The sequence below is a fragment of the Pantherophis guttatus genome, chromosome 1 (genome assembly GCF_059756535.1).
Source record: "Pantherophis guttatus breed Tessera chromosome 1, ASM5975653v1, whole genome shotgun sequence".
In the NCBI taxonomy this organism is placed as follows: domain Eukaryota; kingdom Metazoa; phylum Chordata; class Lepidosauria; order Squamata; family Colubridae; genus Pantherophis; species Pantherophis guttatus.
This window is the reverse complement of record NC_142063.1, coordinates 324,780,949-324,797,602: the sequence shown is the minus strand read 5'-3', so window position 1 is coordinate 324,797,602 and position 16,654 is coordinate 324,780,949. Positions and strand designations below refer to the sequence as shown.

The 16,654-nt window shown below is 49.5% G+C and overlaps 1 protein-coding gene across 1 annotated transcript; it reads right to left on the bottom strand.

Annotated features, from left to right (window-relative positions):
- Positions 1-12,181: 12,181 nt before the first annotated feature.
- FZD9 (frizzled class receptor 9) lies at positions 12,182-15,671 on the bottom strand. The gene has a single exon (XM_034421057.3). The coding sequence runs from the start codon at positions 14,470-14,472 to the stop codon at positions 12,676-12,678; it is 1,797 nt and encodes a 598-aa protein (XP_034276948.1). The 5' UTR covers positions 14,473-15,671; the 3' UTR covers positions 12,182-12,675.
- Positions 15,672-16,654: the final 983 nt, after the last annotated feature.

Below are 16,654 nucleotides of genomic sequence, written 5' to 3'. Positions count from 1 at the left end.
TATAGAACCGGTGCGAACCTATGCTTCCTATGCTCTACCTTTCCAGCGAACCTACTTACTAAAAATACCCTCTAATTCCTCTCCCACCCCCACCCCCATGGACAATTGCCTACCCAGTAGTAGGTTTCTACCAGTTCGCCCGAATTCAGGCGAACCGGTAGTGGTGGTGGTAGAAGGCTCCACCCACCCACCCAGACATCATCTTGGATGCTCTGTGCATGTGCAGAAGCACCGCGTGTGAGCGCTCCCAGTTCCAAACCGGTAGCGAAGGTAAGTGGAACCCACTACTGTGCCTACCCAACACCACCACCCCGCTACTTTAGCATGCTGTAAGGATCTCTTGTTCTGTGTGGTGTGTTGATCAAATGGAGTGGATTAAAGCTCGTGACTACGTACCTTCTAATTATGTGTGGTGTGTATGTGTGTGTCCTGTCCATTTCTTCTCCCTGCATTTTCTCCATAATCTTTCAGGTCAGTGGTGAAATCCAAATTTTTTTACTACCGATTCTGTGGGTGTGGCTTGGTGGGCATGGTGTGGCTTGGTGGGCATGGCAGGGGAAGGATACTGCAAAATCCCCATTCCCTCCCCACTCCTGGGGGAAAGATATTGCAAAATCTCCATTCCCACCCCACTCTGGGGCCAGCCAGAGGTGGTATTTGCCGGTTCTCTGAATTACTCAAAATTTCCGCTACCGGTTCTCCAGAACCTGTCAGAACCTGCTGGATTTCACCCCTGTTTCAGGTCCTTTAGGTTGGAGCAGCCAGCATCTGTTCTCACGCAAAGTCTGGCTTCATGCAACTCCCTTAACCCGGAGGGACCAGCAGCTGCATTCGCACAGCCTGCTAAACTGGGCTCGTGCCAACTTTAGTTTTACTGGTTGTGGCTTAAGCACATTGCCCAAACCCACATGTTTGTACTTCAATGAATTATGTGAACCCAATGACTGAACTTGCTTCCTGAACTAACTGCTTTGACGCTTTGTGTGAACCCATCCGTTTGTTCTCCTCCGGTCTGTTTGCCAAGTCATGTGCCTTGCCAGAGTTGTGCACATTTCAGCGCTAGTGAATTGGCCACGGTGATGTCCTGTTGCAAAATGCAGCACTTTGCTCCCAACAGAAACCACAGTACAAAAGTTGCATCATTTTCTCTCACCAAACACAGGCCTGTTGTGCAGGTCACCCCCATTTGATCATTTTGAGACTGAAACTACCTTGCAAACAGCTAATTCTTCCCCAACTGCAGTTTGGAGCTTCTTTTTTGCATGATAATCTGTCTCCCTGTGAGTTGTTTCAAGTCCTGGTTTTGGCCCTCAGATCACCAGGGGACTAAGTTACTTTGAACTCCATCCCTTATGCTCTGATGCAGTGTTTCTCAGCCTCGGCAACTTTTAAGATGGGTGGACTTCAACTCCCAGGATTGCTGGGTGTTAAAGTCCACCCATTTTAAAGCTGCTGAGACTGAGAAACGCTGCTCTGGTATGTTTATCAGCAGAGGCTGGAAGACTCAAGGGCAGTGTGCCTTCCTCCTTGGCAGCTTCCTCCCTTTGGTCTGCTATGGTGGCTGCAACTTGAAATGAAGAGCAGGGGGTGGGGGTGGGCAGCTCAAGCTTGTCCCTTTGATGCAGCCCCAGGGATGGCAGGCAGATATTCTTCGGGAACAGAAAGCAGTTTCATATGAACAACGGTGGGTTGGAGGCAATGGTGAAATCCAATTTTTTTTACTACCAGTTTTGTGGGCATGGCTTCGTGAGCATGGTGTGGCTTGGTGGGCGTGGCTTGGTGGGTGTGGCAGGGGAAGGATACTGCAAAATCCCCATTCCCTCCACACTCCTGGGGGAAGGATATTGCAAAATCTCCATTCTCACCCCATTCTGGGGCCAGCCAGAGGTGGCATTTGCCAATTCTCTGGACTACTCAAAATTTCCACTACTGGTTCTCCAAACTCAGGGCTGGATTTTCCTATAGGCTAACTAGGCTTCAGCCTAGGGCCTCAAGATCAAGAGGGGCCTACATTCAAATTGTTAGCAAAATTAAAATTACACTTTCACTATAGGTGAAAGGGCCTCATAAGTGGAATAGCCTAGGGCCTCTTTTCATCTAAATCCGGCCCTGTCCAAACTGCTCAAAATTTCTGCTATCAGTTCTCCAGAACCTGTCAGAACCTTCTGGATTTCACCCCTGGTTGGAGGTCAAGCAGGGCCTTCTTTAGATTGAGGCAGGATAGCTGCTGCCTCATTGTGTAATGGCACATTTCCCCAAACTTGTAGTAGCACTTCTGGGGACCTTTATATACTGCACATTTGGGTTGGGTAGGGGTGGGGAGTGAAATCAGGGAGGGCTCTTCATTCTTGGGTCCTTTTGACTGTGTTTGATGGCTTTCCCAGGCTCTGTGAAGTTGTCTTTGGCTTGAAAGGTGGCACAGAACATAGTTAACAGAAAGATGGTGTTGATGCCATCCCGTTTTCTGATTGAGCTCTGTATATGCTTTGTTTTGCTAACCAGGAAAGGCCTGTATTGCATTCTGGACCAATTCAGGCTTTGATAAACTGGGGAATAGTTCTGGAAAAGTATCAAGATGGGAGAGAATCTTACCTCCAGGGGAATGATGTTCCACAGAGAAGGGACCACCAAAGACCATTCTCCTTGGTCCCATTAGATGTACTGTACTTCCTAAGAACCAGGACCCACAACGTAACCTGCCTTCTCACTCTGGTGGGCCAGATGGATGTAACAGGAGAGAGCTAGTCCTTTAGATAACCTGGCCCCAAACCATGGAGTCTTTTTTCACAATCAGTTCACGCTGCTGGCCCATCTGTGATCAGCTATAATTCTAAGATCCTTTTTAATCTGCAGCAGTTGAGCAAACCAGAGATGTCTACAGGACATCATCCAAAAAGTTAAAATGAGGCTACAACTGTGCAATTGAATTCAGCCCATTTTTAATGTCCGTTGCAACACACATTAAAAAAAACCCACAAGCTTTGTTAGCACCAGAGCTTTGATTGCAACATCATGGCTGGGCTTTATGGACCATACCATGCCAACAGCTGTGTCCTATTCCTTTGCATTTGATGTTGTTTCCTTTCCTTAGATGTGTGAGATCCAAACCACTAAGGAGTTAATTATAACCAGCAGCAGTGCCAAACACACCGACCGAAACCTACACAAGTGCTGAATTTGGCATCAGTTTAAAGTGCAGCCTAAAAAAAAATCTGACCTTTAGCAGCAAATAAATAAATTTTAAAAAATTGGTTCCTTTTAGAGCTTGACTGACAGAAGCTTTAAACTGGGCTCAGGATGACCTCTCAGAGAGACTGCAATGGGCTGAGCTGCCTGCCTTGTGCCTCTGGGTGGAAACCTTTATTATTGATTTATTTATTAAATCCTTGATATTTATTAAATCAAGGAAAGTTGTCCTGGGCTAATGACCTTTGGGCATAATTTCTCCGCTGCAGAGAATGGATTTTCCTTGATTCAAAAGGAAGCCTAACTTAATGCAGAGTGTGATATAAGAAATATTTTGCTGAACAAAATACAAGTCAGGGCTGCAAGCAAGATATGGATGGTGCTGAATTTATAAGGTTTTGAGCTTTCAAAAATGCTTCTCTCCTGAAATACCCTCCCACCGTGATGTGGGCAACAACGGGAGAAGACCAGAACGGGTACAAACCCAACAAAACTGTTGTCTTTGGGCCACCATCTTCCACATCACCTCCATCTCGCAGCTCCAAAAGGCTGCCTCTACCTGCCTCCCAGATGTGACCACATGTTTTTGTAAAAAAACCAAAAAAAGTCAGGATGGCAGCCATAAGAGTACGGTCAATGATCCACCCAGCACAGCATGTAAAAATTAGGTGAAACTGCCCACTATCTTTACTTTTTTTGAGTTTGTCCTATGGACACCCTTGCTGTCGTCTCATCACAAGCTCAAGCAGTTCAATAAAAAAGCAAGAGCTGCTAACACGTGCTAAATTTTTAGCGTTAACCTTGATTCTTTTTTGTCTTTTGGTTTTTTTGTGGATAATAAAATAACAGAACAATAAAATTGGAAGGGATCATGGAGGTCTTCTAGTCTAACCCTCTGCTCAGGCAAGAATCTCTACAGCATTTCAGACACATGGTTGCCCAATCTCTTCTTAAAAACTTCCAGTGTTGAAGCACCCATAACTTCTGGAGGCAAGTTGTTCCACTGATTCGCTGTTCTAACTGTCAGGAAATTTCCCCTTAGTTCTAAGTTGTTTCTCTCCGTGATTAGTTTCCATTCATTGCTTCTTGTCCTGCGCTCAGGTGCTTTGGAGAATAGCTTGACTCCAGGGGTGGGTTCTACTTACCTTTACTGCCAGTTCACATCGCACGCAGGCACACTTTTCTGCACATGCGCAGAAGACCTATGATGACATTCGGGTCAGTGGGCAGAGCCTCCTGCCAGTTTTACTACCGGTTCTAGTGAACCGGTCCGAACCACGGGCAACCCACCACTGCTTGACTCCCTCTTCTTTGTGGCAACCCCTGAGATATTGAAATACTGGTATCATGTCTCCCCTTGTCCTTCTTTTCATTAAACTAGACATACCCAGTTCCTGCAACCATTCTTCATATGTTTGAGTCTCGAGTCCCCTAATCATCTTTGTTGTTCTTCTCTGCACTCTTTCTAGAGTCTCAACATTATTGTGGAATATAAACTCAGACTATTTATAAACTCCGGATTAGAGTAGAATTCAGTGTATTGTATGAATCCGGAACATGGTTAATTCACTGCCCAGGTTTTACAACTTGTCCAGACTTAGTCACTAAGTAGTTGTCACCTCTCCTTTGCCACACCTTCAAAGTGAGGCCTTTCTTGAGTGCGAGAGCCACACTGGTGGGCTAGATTACTTGTAAAGGGAGAATTTTTTTCTGCCAGAGCAGGCTTGAGCATGTCAGTTCCCCAAGGGGAGAGCAAGAGGCAGATGTTACAGCAAACCCACCCTCTCCTTTTCTGAACACACCATAAAAACATTAAAAAACAGAGGGACAGATAGCTGGCAAGGCTGGTGGCTAGAGCAAGGTGTGCAAAAGTACAATGTGGACTTAGATCTTGAAGTAAAAAAGGGTGGTGTGGGCACAGAGGATTAACCGGAAGATGCTGGATTCAGCATCCATTGGAATTTAAGCTCAATGTTAAGGTTTAGAAGAGAGGGTATTTGAAAATCCAGGCTCCCATTTCTTTAGCAATAGCACTTACTGTATTTTTCGGAGTATAAGATGCACTGGACTATAAGACGCACCTACCTTTTTTGGTGAGGAAAAGAAAAAAAAGAAATCTGCCTCTGCCTCTGCCTCCCAGCAATTTTGCCTCATTGCAGCAAACAGCCTGCTTTACTTTCATTTTCGTTTTCAGCCTAGCTTGATTAGCACAAGGGGAAAAAAACCTGCTCCAGCAATTTACCTCCTTGCAGCAAGCAGCAGAGGCCTGCGCAAAACAGCTGAGAGTTGGGAGGCGGATCCAATCAACTTGTGTTAATTAGGCTGTGCTGAAGCAGAAAAGAGCTATTTCTTCTTGCTGTTTGCTGTTAAGGAGGTAACTGCTGGGGGGGGCAGAGGCCAAAGGGTGGGGACCAGTGGGTGGGCGAGGCTACATTCAGTATATAAGACGCACCTAAATTTTCACCCCCTTTTAGGGGGGGAAAAGATATGTCTTATACTCCGAAAAATACGGTACTTATATACTGCTTCATAGTGCTTTTATAGCCCACTCTAAGCGGTTTACAGAGTCACCTATTGCCTTCAACAATCTGGGTCCTCATTTTACCCACCTTGGAAGGATGGAAGGCTGAGTCAACCCTGAGCCGGTGAAATTGGAACTGCTGGCAATCGGCAGTCAGGCAGAATTTAGCCTGCAGTACTGTACTCTAACCACTATGCCACCGTGGCTCATAGGCCAGTGTTTCTCATTCTTGGCCACTTTTAAGATATGCAGACTCCAACTCCCAGAATTCCCCAACCAGTCCACACACCTTGAGTGAGAAACATTGCAAACTAGGCAGTCTTGATCTCCCATCTTTTGGGAGTTCTTTAAGTCATGGTCATTGGAGAGTTTGGAAAATGCAACGGGGATGAAAGCATGGGATTTATAGGTTGTGCAGAGGCATTTCCCTGACAAAGAACTATTACGAGCTGCCTCTGGTGGCTGTGGTGTGGGAAGGAGGCTTTCTAACTATAATCAAAGTAATTCTAGCCTCATCTTAGTGGAGATGTTTTTCAGCATCTCACTTAGAGGAGCCTCTTGAAAGTCCACATCTGAACTTGTGATGAGTCCTATAGAGAGAGCTGGGAATAGTAACAATAGTATTGTGCTTCATTTTCACCCACTTGAGGTCTAGATCAGTACTACTCAACCTTGGCAACTTCAGGATGTGTGGACTTCTATTCCCAGAATTTCCCAGATATGTTGCCAAGGTTTAGAAACAGCGATAGCCCCTGTCCGATGATTCACTGAAAGGGACAAAAGCAGTGGTGAAATCCAAATTTTTTTACTACCGGTTCTGTGGGCGTAGCTTGGTGGGCGTGGCAGGGGAAGGATACTGCAAAATCCCCATTCCCTCCACACTCCTGGGGGAAGGGTATTGCAAAATCTCCATTCCCACCCTACTCTTGGGCCAGCCAGAAGTGGTATTTGCCAGTTCTCTGAACTACTCAAAATTTCTGCTATCTGCTTCTCCAGAACCTGTCAGAACCTGCCGGATTTCATCCTTGGACAAAAGGCAGGGGGGCCCATCCACAACCTTAGTGGCCCTCACACCAAGGGCCAAACCAGAGGGCTGGAGGCATTGCATAGCTTTTGCGAGAGGCAATCCTCACAGCTGTTTTCAGAAGGTCTCCTTTGCCATCTTCAGGGTCTCACTAATACACAGGCTGCCTCTTTTGCGACCTGCTGCTCCCCTATTGCATGAAAACCTCTCCCTTCATCCGCACACCTGTTGGCAATTGCCAAGGAGAGTGGAGGACAAAAGAGCCCAGCCCAGGTTCTCTTGTTGGGAACATCTTTGAGCCTTGTAATATCTGCATTATTATAGCTCCCAGCAGGTAAGCAAGGGGGGCAAGGATATCACCCTAACGTAGGATGGCAAAAATCTAAATGGCCACTTTTTAGCAGAGTGGGGATACCAGTCCAGATCTGGGAGGCAGCCCTTGGGGAGCCAAGCCCACATCACACACAAAAGTGGGGTTTTGTCACAGTCATCTTCATTGTCATCAGTGGCAAACTGGTTTGTTATTCTCAAATTGCAATTGACTTTCCAGTACTTGGTAGGCAATCAGAGAAGCAAAACTACAATTTTTTAAGGAAAGGGAAAAAATTAAATTAGCTTGCCCAGCTTCTCATCTAAGTTTTGCTGCTAAGCCCAGGAAAACTGGGGACTCAGTTCACTCATTGTGCTAGACCATGGTTTGTTTAACCGTGGTTTACTGAATAATCCCATGTGCTGGGTTCATATGACACACATCCATTAAACATCCCGACAACATGTAAGAGTCACACAACAGCCTAAGCCACGATCCGCAAACCACAATGGCTGGGTTTGCAAACCAGCTTAATCCAAAACTAAATCAGTTTATAACATCATGTGTTTGGTGATTTAGACCTGCATTTATCTGTTGGAAGCAGGTTCTTTGACACAGAGGCAGAATCTTTTTTGGACCCTCACAGGAAAGATTCCCCCATCTTTATGCTAGTGAAGGACCTGCATGAATCCTCAGGCCACCGTAATGTCTGAAAGCCCTGGGTAGTTAAATAGGTTTTGTGAACTCAAAACCCAGAGCATATCCTTCTCTGCCATACTGAGAAAGCACAAGGATTGAAATCACTCAGATGGGAAACTCAGCATTGGCAGTGACCGGAACTGCATGTAATCCCAGTTAAATAAATAAACCCCAGCCCAGAATCTCTGGGGATGACCCTGCCCATGTTTGCATCTTTGCTATTGCAATGTGCACATTTCTTAGGCAAAGCCAAGGAAGAGAGAATGAATACGCCATACTGGGTAACACATTGTGCTCACACACATAGAACCAGGGGTGAAATCCAGCAGGTTCTCACAGGTTCTGGAGAACCGGTAGTGGAAATTTTGAGTAGTTCGGAGAATCAGCAAATGCCACCTCTGGCTGGCCCCAGGAGTGGGGAGGGAATGGGGATTTTGCAGTATCCTTCCCCTGGAGTGGGGTGGGAATGGAGATTTTGCACTATCCTTCCCTTGCTATGCCCACCAAGCCACGCCCACCAAGCCACACCACATCCATTAAGCCACGCCCACAGAACCGGTAGTAAAAAAAAAATTGGATTTCACAACTGCATAGAACATAGAATAACAGAGTTGGAAGGGGCCTTGGAGGTCTTCTAGTCCACCCCCCACCCGGCTCATACAATTTCAGACAAATGGTTGTCCAGCCTCTTTTTGAAAGCCTCCAGTGATGGAGCACCCACAACTTCTGAAGGCGAGCCATTCCATTGGTTTATTGTTCTCACCATTGGGAATTTTCTCCTTATTTCTAGGTTGGGTCTCTCCTTGGTGTAGGGAGCTGGCAGATGCCAACAGAAGTGTCTGAACAAACACTGGATCTCATTAGTGCCCTGTTGTTCACCCCTGCTTCTATAAAGCGTGACGTAAATAAGCATTTCAGTTATAGATTATAGATTACTCTCAATCCTTTTGTGCAAAGGGCTAAACCACACAGAACTTAAGTAAAGCGAACACCTTGTGCAAGTGCAGCCTCTAGAACCTTTACGCACTCTATTTTGTGTGAACGCAGCCATACCTTCCTTGTTTGCGCTGGAGGCTCTGGAATGACGGATTCGTTTTGGAAACTTTAGATTTTTATTAGACTTCTGCATCTATGGACTGGAATCTGCCTTTCGGTGCCCCTGAATAGGTTCTCCAATCTCTTCTCTCTCCTCTGATTGAAGACTGAGATTTTCTCCAAAGGACCATAGAAAGCAGGGTTTTCCAACCTTGGCAACTTTAAGACTTTAACTCCCAGAGTTCCTCAGCCAGTTTTGTTGTGGACTTCAACTCTGGGAGTTGAAGTCCACAAGTCTTAAGGTTGCCAAGGTTGGAGAACCCTGATATAAAGGGTGGATTCTTTGTTTATATAAATAAATAAATAAAAATATTTTGACAAAAGGACGCGGGACCAGAGCTTGACATTATTTCATTGCCCATCCCTCTGTCACCCACAGGGGAAAACGCCACTGCAGTTTCTTCTCCACAAAATGGGGGTGGGAGGGGAGCATCCAAAGCCCTGCGGAGCTGGTGGTTGAAGGATCCACGTCATCAGATGCCAAATGTTTGTTCGCCTCCCACTAAACCCCTCCTCAGGGCCACCGGGGCCTTGGGTGTCAGTGCGTGAGGCACCAGTTCAAATCACCTGGAAGCAGGAGGGGGAGCCTGGAAAGGATTATTCATTCCAGGAAGGCTGGCTCCTGGCAGGCCCCGACAGGGTGGGGGGGCTGGGGGGGGAAGGCAGGCGTGCCAAAATCAGCAGCTGCCCGCCAGAGGCCTGCTTCCAGTCTGCCTCGTCCCCTCATGGCTGGCAAACGGTGCGCTCCCCCCTCTCAGCAACTGGCTCTATCTTGGCAAGTGACCAACTGCTCTCTGGGGAAGGGTGTGTGTTGTCCACGTCTGTGCTATTTACTGGTCTTGCTGGGGGTGGTAGTGTGTGTGTGTGTAAGTGGTACAGGCAGCTGTGGCCTGTGGTGGGATGTTCTTTCCTGGCAAGCAGAGAGAGAGAAAAAGACACCTCTCTCTGGGAAGGGGACTCTGTCAACTCAGGGAATAAGGGACCCTCTCAAGACCAACACCCTGCTCAATGCAGGGATCCAAATGGAAGCATTTTGACCGATGGGCTTAAATCAGAGGTGGGCAACTGTGGCCCTTTTACAACCTGTGGACTTCAACTCCCAGAATTCCTGAGCCAGCTTGGCTGTCTCAGGAATTCTGGGAGTTGAAGTCCACAGGTTGTAAAAGGGCCACAGTTGCCCACCCCTGGCTTAAATAAATCCAGCAAAGTGGAATCTACCGCAGTTCCACAAACAGGTTATTTAAAAATAATAGGTCAATCAAAAAATGACCTTCCTGTACCTGGCAACTATTATTTCATGACCTACCTACCCCCTTTCTTTCAGGCGTTGGAAAAGTACAGGTAGTCCTCGGCTTACGACCACATTTTGAGTGCAAAATTTCCGTGGGTAAGCAAGTTAAGTGGATTTTGCCCTGATTTGCGACCTTTCTTGCACACAATTCACCTGTTAAGTGAATCCGTGCAAGTTGTTACGTTAGTAACACGGTGGTTAATCTGGCTTCCCCTTTGATTTGGCTTGTCCGACGGTTGCGAAAGATGATCGCGTGACCCTGGGACACCACCACCGTCATAAATATGAGTCGGTTGCCCAAGTATTTGAATTCTGATTGTGTGACCATGGGGATGCTGCAAGAGTTTTGTAAAAAACAGTTTACAAGTCATTTTTTCCCCCCAGTGCCTTTGTAACTTTGAATGGTCACTAAACAGCAATAGTACTTACTTATATACCGCTTTACAGTGCTTTACAGCCCCCTCTAAGCGGGTTTACAGTGTCAGCCTATTGCCCCCAACAATCTGGGTCTTCATTTGACCCACCTCGGAAGGATGGAAGGATGCGTCAACCTTGAGCCTGGGGAGAACTGCCGAACTGCTGGCAGCCGGCAGTCAGCAGAAGTCGCTTGCAGTGCGGCATTCTAACCACTGCGCCACCACGTCTCATTGCAATGAACTGTTTGTAAGGTGAGGACTACCTGTACTAGCTTATCTTTGATTCCCAAGGCTAAGCACACCCAGCTTCTTCCATCACAGGCTTTATTCTTGACTCTTGGGCTAGATTAGAGGGCGAATGGGGAAGGGGGGGGCTAGAAAGGAGTCCTTGTTCCCAGCATGGCTGTGTGATTTAATCCGGCGTTTGGATGGCAGGGCTGCTGGAAGTGCCTGAAGGACCGACCTCAGACAACCCAGGTTGGCTCAGGCGAGCTCCCTGCTCCTTTTTCCACCAGGGTCCCTCCGCCAACTCCAAGAGCCGCCCCATCATTCTAAACATACCACTCGGCAAGGAGATTCGCAAACATGACCCCATCTGTCCCAGAGATGGCCTAGAGCAGGGGTCTCCAACCCTAGCAACTTTATGACTTGTGGACTTCAACTCCCAGAATTCCTCAGCCAGCTTTGCTGGGATTCTGGGAGTTGAAGTCCACAAGTCTTAAAGTTGCCAAGGTTGGAGACCCCTGGCCTAGAGTCATTCTGAGTAGTAGCTTTGCCATGGTAGCTACAACACAGCACTCTGAGATACTCTGCTGCCAGCCTAACCCGAACCCCCACAGCTTCCAGGTTACCTTTGGGTTCTTGCCCTAATCGGTTCTACCCGTCTCCAAAAAGAGGAAGAATTTAGTGAGAGCACCCAGAAGCTTTGCATGGGTGGGAAGGCATTTTCAGGTAGAGCTACGAGAGGTTATGATTGTTTGGAATATTGATGCTTTTCCCTGCCTTCCTAACCCATGAATAATCATTTCCAGCCTTTCAAGACCCTGGGAAAAGTCAGGGCTTCCATACCCGGGTCTCCAGCAGGCACAAAAAGAAGCTTGATTGGGGTTAGCCCAGAAATTGGACTGTTACCGCACAAGAGGCTCACAAGCCCCAAGCAGCTGCCTGCCTGGATTTCAACCGTAGAATGAGCTGAAGGTCAGCATATTGGCAGCGAGTGGGGGTGTGTGAAGAGGGGGCTGGTTGCGCGATGCCTTGTATAGCCTTGGCACGGCCAGCTCTGCTTTGTCACTCTCCAGCTGGACTAAAAATATGTTGAGAGCCTCCTGCCTCTTTGCTTCATCTGCTTGAAACCACTCTCCTCCCCCCGCCTCCCCCCAGGCAGGAGACTTTCAGAAGGCCAAAGGACCAGTTGCGTTTTGGCTCTAGTAAGTAGTCTTGTAGCCCAACTCATCCTGCAGGATATCGGGAAAGTGGGGAGGGGGGGGCTCACCCCTTCCTTCCTTCCTTCCCTCCCCCTCCCTCCTGCATAGACTTTCAGACGAGAATGCCTGAATGTTCTCCCCTTCCCTGGCTCCCCTTCTTTTGCAACAGCTGTTTCCAAAGCCTCTTGAATTTCGGCAAACAGCACCAACCTCAATTGAAATAACACAGCCAGAGTTTATTGGGTCTCTTTTCTCTTTCCTCTTCTATTACTTTCAGCTAACGAACTTACTTTTAAAAAAAAACAAAACAAAACTAAAATAAATTACAGAATTAAATAACTTTGGACAAATCCTCTCCCCAAAATAAAATGTTAAAGTAATTGCTGGATTTTGGCAAACAGAGACACTTAAACTGTAACACTATGGGGGGAAAAACATTACTTGAGAAAGAGGCAGAGAGGGAGAAGTGTGCAAATCTTTTCTGGGCATTCCTTAGGGGTCCCCAAGCAAATACGGTAGAGATGCCCTCAAAATCTGCTGGTGCCTCTCTCCAGCCACATTTGCAATCTTCCTTCCTCTTCCAGCCCCCACGCAACCCACACGTTAGCTCCATGCTGTCTGCTGAAACCTGCTAGGCATTAGGCAGATCCACAACACTGTGGTGGTGCTCCCTGATGCTTCTGCTCTCCAGAGATGGGCTGGTCCAACTTCAGACGTGTGTTGGGTTGTCCAGGTAAGGATCTGTCTTGGTCATGTGCAGCATAACAGCAGGAGCTTTGTAATGGCAGTGCGCTCCGGTGCAGGTCACCCCGCTACATGGTTTCCCCCTAGTCCTCATTCCCAGTTTCCTGTTGCACAGGCTCTGCCAGGTCTGCAGAGTTTTGGAGCTCCACACCCAAACACCGCTGGTGATGCCCACCACCAAGGACATGAAAATCTTTAGCATGAAGATGGCCATCGTGGGCACCGAGGCATCCAAGGAACAGTCCACACTTCGATGGCCCGGAAAAGGCAAGCAGCTGTGCTCCAAGGCCTGCAGGTTCCAGTAATCCATATTCAGACGTTCGTAGAAATAACAGACAATGACACACGTGGCTGGGACAGTATAGAGGATGGAAAAAACCCCGATCTTCACCATGAGCTTCTCCAGTTTCTCAGTATTTGTGCCGCCCGTCTTCATGATTTTGCGGATGTGGAAGAGCGCCACAAAGCCCGTCAGGATGAAGGAGGTGCCAATGACCAAATAGCAGGAGAGTGGGATGAGGATGAACCCTGTCAGGGCATTGACGTCCATGCTCCCCACATAGCAGAGCCCAGTGAGCTCGTCCCCCGCCACCTTCCGCATGGTGAGGATAACAATGGTCTTCATTGCGGGGATCCCCCAGGCTGCCATGTGGAAGTAGCTGCTGTGGGCCTCAATGGCTTCGTGGCCCCATTTCTTGCCAGCAGCCAGGAACCAGGTCAAAGTCAAGATGACCCACCAGAGGGAGCTGGCCATGCCAAAGTAGTACAGGATGAGGAACACAATGGTGCAGCCAGTACTTTCCAGCCCCTCTTGGATGATGTATAGCTCCCCGTTCTCCCGGTCACAGGCGATGTTCTCAGCACCGGCCACCGAGCGGATGATGAAGGCCACCGAATAGACGTTGTAGCACATGGAGAGGAAGATGATGGGCCGCTCAGGGTATTGGAAGCGGTGGGGCTCCAGGAGGAAGGTAAGGACGGTGAAGGCAGTGGAGACGAAGCAGAGCGTGGCCCAGACGGCCATCCAGATGAAAGCAAAGTCCTTGTCTCGCCGTGACCAGAAGACATCAACTCCAGGGGAGCAGCGGGGTGCACACGACAGGCTCTTGGCGACATACTGGAACTTGTCGGAGTTCTCACATGAAGCACTGCTGCCCGGTCGGCTCTCACTGGGGCCATCCCCAGAAGGTCGGGCAGGGCGTGGTGCCACGGGTAGCATGCCTTGACCCCGGTGAGGCTCAGCCGTGGTGGCGTTTTCGGGCGCCTCCATGCACAGGGCGTGCGGGTCATTCTTGGTAGGCAAGCGAGAGCAGTCCAGGGCGTCAGGCCAACCAAAGTGGAAGTGCTCCATGATGGGTGCGCAGCGCTGACGTGCCTGTTCGCACATGGGCCGGCAGGCCGGGATGCTGCTGGATACCTGGTCGGTGCACATGGGCGCATAGAGCGAGCAGAGGAAGAAGCGCAGGTGGCCGTGGCAGCCGTAGGCCACCAGCGGGGCAAACTCTTCCAGCTTGAGCGCCGCCTCGCGCTGGTGCTCGTGGCCCAACAGGTTGGGCATGCGGGTCAGGTTGTAGCCGATGCCTTGGCACATGGGGATCTCGATGGCCTGGCACCGCCCGCCCCGGCCACGCTCCGCCTCGTAAACGCCGCCGCCGCCCAGCAGTTCCAGCGTCGAGCCGGCCACCACCAGCTGGCAAAGCAGCGCCGCGATCGCCCGCAGCAGCAGCAGCAGCAGCCCGGCGCGGAGGACAGGCGCGGCCATGCTCACTGCGCTCCTCGCTCCGGATCGCTGCCGCTAGCTGCGCCTCCTGCGCCGCATGGCGCGCGAGCGCGGTAGCCCGGCGGCGGCAGCTCCCCACGCGTCTCTCCTGGCGAGGCCGGCGCTTTGCTCGCGGGCGCCACTGTTGCAGCCCGCCTAAACCCCCGAGAGGCGGACCCGGCGCTGGCGGGACACACCCCGCACAGGGCGGGGTAGAGCGAGGGGAAGGGCGCGGAGCCGGTCGGTTGGGCGAGGGAAGTTCCAGCGCGCCGCCCTCGCAGCTTCCAGCCGAGGTGCCGCGCTCCAGTGCGCTTTGCTGGGCTCCGCCGATGCTCCGACGGCCGTCCCCCACCCCCACGCCCGCTTCCCTCCGCAGCGCGGAGCTGTGATCGCCCGACTCTGCCGGGGAGCCCCAGAGAGGCGCGTAACGGCGCGATAGATGCCCGCGGCCGGGGAGCCTCGCCTTGCCCTCCGTCAGAGTGCATGGAGGCGGTGGCGGTTGGGGGACTCGCTCTGCTGAGGGACGGACGGAACTCTTGGCGAGGGGAGAAGAGACGGCTTCTGCTTTCGGGAGCCTGAGGGGCGGCATTCTGGCCGGCTTCCTTAGGGTTGCGCTTGGCAGGACCTTCACCCGCGGAGACTGAAGGGGCTGAGGCGCTGGTTTTCTTGGCGCAAAAGAGGCCGGCCGGCCTGCCCTGGCTTCCCTCACGGCCGACCTCAAGCCTTTCGCCGCGTGGCCTTGGGCGCTAAAGTTGTCAGGTGATGTTTCCCAGTCCGGCTTCGGGAAAATCCTCCCCCCTTCATTTTTTATTTTATTTTATTTTGCCCTGGTCAAGAGAAGAAAGATTGCTGAAAAAAAAAAAAAAAGAAGAAGAAATGGAAGAAAGGCATCCCCGAACAGGTTTAAATATATTAGGATAAAGAATGAATGATTAAAAATTAAAAAAGAGAATTTAACTGATTAAAAATGGAGAAAATAGAATTTGAGGGCGAAGGAAGATGCTGTTTATAGAAACAAGAATAGAAATGTTAAGATTGGATTAAAAAATATGGAAAAAGAACACTTTGGCAGAAATTGCAACTAAGTAAAATATGTTTGTATGTGACAAGTTGGATATGATATGATATGATATGGTCAATACTCTGTTTCATAAAGTATGTGGGTGTGTATTGGGGGGGGAACTAATAAAACTTGATTTAAAAAAAAAGGCTGTAATAGTCCCGCTGATTTTGGTTTTTCCTCTTGCTGTAGTAGTAGGTCAAACTCAATTCCATTGAGGCAATGGTGGGTTTCAAAATTTTTATTGCTGGTTCTATGGGCGTGGCATGGCTTGGTGGGTGTGGCAGGGGAAGGATACTGTAAAATCTCTATTCCCACCCCACTCCAGGGGAAGGTTACTGCAAAATCCTGGGGCCAGTCAGAATTTTTACTACCGGTTCTCCGAACTACTCAAAATTTCCGCTTCCGGTTCCCCAGAACTGGTCAGAACCTGCTGAAACCCACCTCTGCATTGAGGGCCAAATCAGGGTTGTGTTTGACCTGGGGGGAGTGGGCTGGGGACATGGCCAGAGTGGGCATGGCCAGCTCGACGCCACTCATGTTGGGGCGCCTGTGGTGGCCCAAGCGCTCTGCCAGCAAAAACAGAGCTTGGGAAAGCCATGTGCAGCCCTCCTGAGCTTCATTTTCGCTGGCAGAGGGTTGCAGGAGGCCATTGCAGCCGAAAATGGAGCTCGGAGGGCTGCGCTGGCCCTCTTGAGCTCTGTTTTTGCTGGCAGAGGCATCACGGGCTGATCTTTCGCGGTTTCCAGGGTGGCCCCATGAGCCATATCTAAGTACCCTGTGGGCCCGATCCGGCCCGCGGACCTGGAGTTTGACACCCGTGTATTAGAGCCACACTTCAGCAGTTCAAGCTGCCTTAGTTGGGCCCACCCAGATGACTCAGAAGAAGTCCAGTGGGAATGAAGGACTGGGGACATGATTACAGAGGGCAGAGAGCAAGAAAGATCTGCTCTGTGGTGTCTTCAAAACGTCTCCCATCCCAATGAAGTAAAACAGTTGGTCTCAGGTGAAGTAATGGGAGGAGGCACAATATCCTGCAGATAAGATGAATTATATAATTCACACCATGAGACAAATAATGTACAATATGTCATCTACATCACTGATAATTCTAATTTGATCTTA

Coding starts and splice junctions, on each gene's coding strand:
- FZD9 (XM_034421057.3), bottom strand. CDS start 14,472: ATGGCCGCGCCTGTCCTCCGCGCCGGGCTGCTGCTGCTGCTGCTGCGG.